This window comes from Aptenodytes forsteri, unplaced genomic scaffold (genome assembly GCF_000699145.1).
Source record: "Aptenodytes forsteri isolate BGI_AS27 unplaced genomic scaffold, ASM69914v1 Scaffold55, whole genome shotgun sequence".
In the NCBI taxonomy this organism is placed as follows: Eukaryota; Metazoa; Chordata; class Aves; order Sphenisciformes; family Spheniscidae; genus Aptenodytes; species Aptenodytes forsteri.
In genome coordinates, this window is record NW_008796063.1 from 439544 (window position 1) to 446776 (window position 7233).

Consider the following 7233-nt stretch of genomic DNA (forward strand, 5'->3'; position numbering starts at 1 on the left):
TGGGTGCTGTAGTTCCGCGCCAGAGGCGGGGCGGCGGCGCCGCTCGGGAGACCAGGCCCCGGCGCCTGTGCGCGGCGCGGGGGTTGGGGCTGGGTCCCTGACAGAGCGGTCCCGTCCAGAGCCTCCTGTCCCGGGGGGCACGGTTCCCCCGGTCGGGAGCACGGTGTCTGCAGGGCCTCCCCGCAGCACCCCAAGGCATTGAACCAGCGTGGCGTTTCTCAGGGGATAGTGTAACAGACCGTTCGGCCCGCGCACTGTCTGTGTGCCCAATGGGCCCTGAAAATGGCGTGATCAACTAAAAGTGTACATTTCAGGGAGTTGGACTGTGAGGCAGTGGTTTCAGGGGGCAAAAGAAGGTTGCAGGGTAGCATCGTGAGGGAGCCTGGCCACCAGCTGGAGCAGGCGCTGGCAGAGCAGCTTCCTCCCTGCGTGGCCACCTCCCCGCGGCTTCAGGAGAAGAGCAAATTCTATTAAATACAACCAGTCATGAATTTACTCAATACATTACCTATTTCAGCTTGCATTAAACTGTTTAGAATTGATCCTGAAAGGAAAAAAAAAAATCTCAACCTTCGTTTCAGGAGGCCATTTTATTGTTTGGAAATGGAAGATTCTCAGGGGTTGCCTTGTAACAGGTAGTCAAAACATTAAAACTAAGTGCTGAGTGGAGATTTACCACCTTTGCTTTTCCCCCCTGTTTATTTAGAAGTAACAGGCACACTACTGCAGCATACAGCTACTCCAACTGGAAACCTGCAGATTTCATTATTATTGAATCTTCAGTTCTGTGAATGATTTAAATTTCATTTGCAAAGATAATTTCTCCTTCATTCTTTAACCTCTTGCAATGCTTTATCAGAAATGGATTTTACCTGCTTTTATTAAAGATGTGACTCACTCTGTATACCAGTGGATTGAATTTATTTCCCAGGATGATACCAGAATGATGTATCAGTACTCCAGCGTAAAGCAAACAACATCACGGAGTCCATTCAGAGTTTGCTATTTCAGATGTGGCATGCACTGGACTAAAGAAATTGCATTGGCTTTTCCAATTACAACATGCTGCCATATCATTAATTGCTTTGGTATTTGTGTTCTGGTAGGAACTAAGACACCCGGTATTGGACCAAGATCCACTTGTATTGTACAAGCTATATAAATGCAGACCAAAGCTCCTACTGCAATGAGCTTGCAGTATAACGGGAGTCTTCATCTAGGCAGGTAAAGTTGTAGAAGGAAGAATAAAATAACTCTTGTCAAGAAGAAGGCCTATGCCCTCCTGCTGACATCCTGTGTAATTGCTGTAAGACACCCCATGTATCTTTTTGCAGTGCATAAAACCATGAATAATTGCAGCATTTCTTTTCTCTCCACTTGTCAAAGTTTAATTGAGACATCAGTCTTGTATCAGCCCAACTTCAGGACAGACATTGAGAAGCTGTTGTTCATTTATTTACTTCTCAGTTACATCTGGATGCCTACATCGCAAACAGCGTTATGAAGAGTAAAATGAGTATCATGTAGAAACTGGCCCTTTAGTTTATTTAATATTTGATAATTTAAGCAGTTCATCCAAAATTTCAACTAAGGCATTAGTTGCACATACAAAACAGAAGAGAAGGCCAAGGAGAAGAAATGAACTGCAGAACTGTCACCCATACCGCGCAGCGTGAAGCTCACCTCCATGGGATTTTGTCTGGAACTCAGCAGTTCTTACAGGCGTTTGCAAGCTGCCATCACTGATGACCTAAGACTTGATTTACATCAGTTCAGGGAAATACATCAGTTGTTTCAAAGGAGGGAAAAGTATTATCACCAGATTAAAGATGCTGTTCATGCTAAAACCAGCTGAAGTTCACAGATGGGCCCATTTCTTACCTTGCCAGGGCAAAGAGGTCTCTTAAAGGACTACATGCTTAAAACTGCAAAATTTAGATGCTGTAAAATTTACAGAAAATTAACAGATTCTGAGAAAACTTTTGTCATGAGTGCTTCAGATTTGAACTAGGGCTCTGTTAGGAGCAATAACCTCATCAAACACAATTTTTGAAGGAGGGTTAGGGTGACGGTCTATGCAGTAACTAAATAACCAGAGAGTAAAATTGAGGCTCCAGGAGGCACTAGGAAAATGTCTTTTAGTAACAGCTGGCTGAGTCTCTCATTGTTATGTATAATTTTATTTACATTTTTTTCTTCATATACCATCCAAGAAAATGATTACATTTGGTGGCATTACTATATGAAAAGATCTTTCTTTACAGTAGTTACATATTCTATGTCACCCTTCTTTTTTTCCCCCCATGACTCTTCTTCCATTTTTCAATAAATACAGATTCATACATAACTAGGTAAAAAAAGTACACCTCCCCACTAGGATTGTAGCTATAATTCGTTGTTAAGGGGCTCATTTTTCATTTTTACTTAAATTTTCTGTAAAATAAAATCCCAATTAGCCACATGTAAGGTGTCCACAACTCATGGTGTTTATAATCTGCTTATCATGTTTTGAAATAACATATTGAGTCTATAGGCAATTTATAAATAGTTCATTTCATTCTTCACATTTTCTTACAGCAAAGCGTGGAAATGATACTGGCATGATTAATGTTTCAAATCCATTTTTATCATATTGAATTTATGGTTTTTTCAGACACTGCAAGTGCCTCGTAGAAAAGTTAATTTTATAGTTCTCCTGACATTACAACAATGAAATTGCGATTCCGCCTCACAACAGAGGCTGGACACAGAGGTCGACTGGGTATCATTAGTATTCACTATGTTTATGTTATATTTCCATTGATTGGTTTTATTCATATTAATCATTTCACAAAATGGATCTGTGAAACACATACAATTTTTCTGTTGACGTGATTAATTGTACTCGTGTTGGCTCTCTGGCCCGTTCCCTGGCAGCCCTCCCACAGGGAGGCCGTGCCCTAGGCTCCCCGGCTTTGTAAACCAGCTGTGCGTGGTTAGCAGCTGTGGCTGCAGCTCTTCCTTAGCATCTGCAGTTCTTCCTGCCAGGAAGCCTAAACCAGTAGTCAGCAAGTGGGTTTAAGATGGCTGACTCGTCAACATTTTGTTTATCGGTGACAACATACAGGAAGAAAAAGCACATAAAAACAATACAGAAAGGTGTATGCAGTCTGCAAGCTTATCTGTCTTGACCGTGTTTTTATAATCTTTTAATAGTAGCCTACACAGGTGTGTCATTGTCAGACACCCTGCTTAGGCAATGGGTATGTCAGTCTCCTTTCCCCAAAATATTAATGAACAACTACTCCTTCTTTAAAAAAAAAAAAAAAGACATCTTTTATAAAAGGGGTGTTCCACATGTCCTACCAACTGTCCTACCGCTGCTTCCATTTTTTGATTCTCTTCACTGTCTCCAGCTAAACTAGATGAATACATTTACATAGCAAACAGCCCATAGATTTTATTAGTTGATAACTCCATGACTCCACTGCAAAAGCAATGAAAAGGAAAATAAAACAGGGAAGCTGCCTGAAAAGATCCTGTATAATCAAACTTCCACTACGCAACTGAAAGCCCAGGAATCTTATTAACATGAAAATAATAATGATATGATGATATGAATGATTATCAATTATTAAATAAGTACCCACAATGTCAGTGTTCTTACATGTTCTTACATAAACAGGTTTTCACAGTCGTCATGATTAACTTGCTACTTTCAACAATTATAGGCTGTGAAAAGAGCCTAACAAGTCACAGGCATAATTAGAGAGTTGAAAAGCTGATATTGCATGATACTATGTTAGTATCAAATATTTCAATCACTGTTTTGTTAAGCAGTAAGCTTCAATTATTAAAAAAAATATTTGCTAGTTAAATCTTGATCCATTGTGCAATTAAGTAACAGCTAATGAGACATTTCGATAGAAAACTAATACATTAACCACATAGAAGCAGAGCTAGATCACAGAATATTTTTAATTAGGATTCGGTATCTTCAAAAAGGAATAATGTCAGCATCTTTCATCAGTATTCTTGCCACTTAATATCCTGGTTTATTCTAATGCTATTTAGCAAATGAGAGCCTTCAAAATGCTTCTATTCCAACAAACTCAGTCAGATCACTCAGGTGTTTCCTCCCATATTCTGAAAGCTGACAAAACTGACACCGGACTTAGGATGCCATCAGCCTTGTTCTTCCTGGTTGTATTCTCCAAATAGTGCCGTCATGAAAAACAGAAGGTGGGATGCAAAACCACACCTTCTGTAAGACTTTAAGTGGCTGAAGGGGGTTGATCACAGCTGCTGCTCATTGCCACCTAGACTGTCAAGCAAAGAAGTAATCATGCAAGTCACAAGTGGAATAATACCTGCAGTCGTTATTCAGGTTCTTTAATGATGAGAACATACGTAAATCACTGCAAGTACCGACAAACCTATCAGTTTCACCCATCACAATGATTCAAAACTTTATTAAATACTGTCAAAGAGAACCGTGGCTGTTTCTGGTCTTAACGCACTTCCATCATAGATGGTGACTTCTTTCTGGGATAAGGTTTGGAGACATCTCGTCTCATCGTGTATTCAAACTATGTGCATTTTTTTACTATATTCTTTTAATAAAACCCCTACCAGGTATCTGACAAAATAGCCTTTTATTGTTTTTAGAAGATAACCAAGAAGATACTTGAACAAGATTCTGGGAACTCCTGTTATCTTTAATAAAACCGTGTTGCTGGGAATCAGGGGAGCTTCCTTGAACGTATGCAATTGTATTCATCCATGCCTAGTCATCCTAGGCCTTTCCATACACAGGTTCAAAGGATCATTAGCACTTTGTACTTTTATAAAGGCTTCCTATCTCATAGCTTCGCATGTGTATATGATTACAGGCTTAAAAATCACATAAACTCATAATAAGATTTTACAGCTCAGTAAATAGGCTTAGAACAAAACTTACAGTGTGTATTTCTATAAAGTTGTGGCTGTAATGCATTCCATGTTAATTTCTTGTTCCTGATTTCAGTATCATCTCACTTTTTCCAGTCATAGTAAACGTTATCCTGAGGGAGGCCTCAGGAAGCTTGGTTGGTGAGACACGCATCAGCAGCAGAGGACCAGCTGAGGGAAGGAGAAGCAATATGTATGGTTGCATCCGCAGAAAGTATCTAGTAAGAAAGTACAGCCTTTTTCACCTTTACAACACTTTTTTTAATTTATTAACAGTGAAGGCATCTTTCTTCTCACTTTAATATAAGCTATGTCTGGAAAGTATTGAGCTTTGTATTAGCTCATGGATAATATAATTTAAATATAATTATTATTTACTTGTTGTTGCTAAATACTGTGATTCTGCTTATTCTTTCGTTTAGTTACTTTTTAGTAGCATAAGCTGTTCCATCTCTTGTTTGATTCTGCAGGGAACACACCCAGAAATCTCTGCGGTATTTTTATAGATTTCTTGTCAGTGCTGTTAAATTACATCAAAATAGAGAAGGAAGGCTATGGACACAACTGCTGGTCTCCCTCCTAAATTTCATTATGTAGGGCTAGAATCAAAATTTACTGAAGTCATGGAGAATTTTTATATTGACTTTGGATCAGGCTATAAATTTTTATTAAAAAAACAGCTCTGCTGATTCTTTGTCTTCCAAGTAGTGTATGCTGTATAATCTATGAATAATTCCAGTCATGATTTCTTTCTCTAATATTAAGGTACCATTTCTGATGTCATCTTTGACGAGGTAATAATATCAGCTGAATGAGTGATAAGAATTCAGAGCCATTGCAGCAGCCTGAGCATTAATAACTGTAATGTCTAAAGAGGAGGACTAATACATTTAAAATAAAAAGTGGAAGTCAAAGTAATTTTTCATTTCAGTAAAACAAATGTATGGGATGAGTGGAGCATACAGTTCCAATGCTTTGTAAGATGCAATTAAACAGTAATTTGATGATTTGCGTTCTGTTTATTTTGACCTTTCAGACATGTGGGAAAGGCTTTCACCAGTCAAAATACAGAATTCAATAAAAACAGAGACTTTAAGCACAATGAATTCCAGTGAGGGGAGAGCTATTTTGCAGACCTGTATCTAGGCAGAGCATTTTCTTACAGCACATTTCTCAAGACAAATGAGGCAGACACGATCCTTGTTTCCTTGTCCAGCAAGGCAAAACTGAGAATGTGAATCAAGATTCCTGGGTGCTGGAACTAGCGTTGTGCTAGCTTTGTGCTTGACCACTGGAGAGTTACTTAAAAAAAGATTAAAACATCATGTACTTCTTTAATTCTCTTTAGTTTTCTCATAAGTCAACAAATCATGCACAAAACCATTTGTTTGATGACTAATTAGAGAAGCTAATGCCTGAACATAAATCTGCAAAAGCTCTTGCAAGTCCCTTGTTTTCCAGAAAGACCATTACAAATAAATTACCCATTCAAAGCGCCTTTGTAAAGATCATTTTCTTAGGCTGTTGGGTGGACTGCAGCAGCAGGGCTAATTACCTGTACTGGATGGAGCATGGTGCTGATAGGACGACATGGCTTCCTGTACTGTGGTGGCTCATTCAGAGGTTACTTGTGTGTTTCTGCATAGCACTACATTATGCCACAAGAATATATATTTAATTTCTGTATTCGTATTAGTTGCCAGATGCAGTGTAGCAACTGGTAAGAAAGTGTAACATTGTTCTCCATAAAGATGCCTCAATGCACTTCTAAGAAAAGGCTCTTTTAACTTACTGAAAATCTGAGCACCTTATCTAGCTTTTAATGAAGTCAGTAACAAAATTTCATGAATTTTTATGGCATGGGATTGAAGACTGAAGTAATTACAATGTGGAAAGGATCATTAATTATAGTGTCGTAGGTTCTTTTCATGGTTTTCTGTAAATGTAGATAAAAGCAAACTTAGGTTATGTTTTATGGTATACCATGAAGAAAGATTTCATCTCCCACAGCCCATTCACCAACAGAAGTAATCTTTGCTTGAAAATAACATTAAAAGTCATTGTCACTTGTACGGTCAAAAAGGACATGATATATGAGTTAGGATTAAATGACAGTCTACACATTTATGCCACCACATACAAACATCTACTGTATGGATACAAGCCGTACTCGTAAACCCATAATTTGACAATAACCAGAATCCTTGGTCCCTTTAAGGATCATGTTAGGCAAAAGGCCTGGAGAACTGCCTACAGGATAAGAAGGTTTCTACCCCATTTAACCCCAGTTCAATCCACCAAACC

The 7233-nt window shown here is 38.7% G+C and overlaps 1 protein-coding gene across 1 annotated transcript in view; it reads right to left on the bottom strand.

Moving 5' to 3' along the window:
• The window catches only part of BET1 (Bet1 golgi vesicular membrane trafficking protein), a 13818-nt gene extending 7297 nt beyond the window's left edge, over positions 1 to 6521 (bottom strand). Inside the window, exon 1 of the mRNA XM_009286526.1 lies at positions 6485 to 6521. Coding sequence (XP_009284801.1) covers positions 6485 to 6521 — 37 coding nt within the window. The remainder of the gene's footprint in view (positions 1 to 6484) is intronic.
• Between the last annotated feature and the right edge of the window lie 712 nt (positions 6522 to 7233).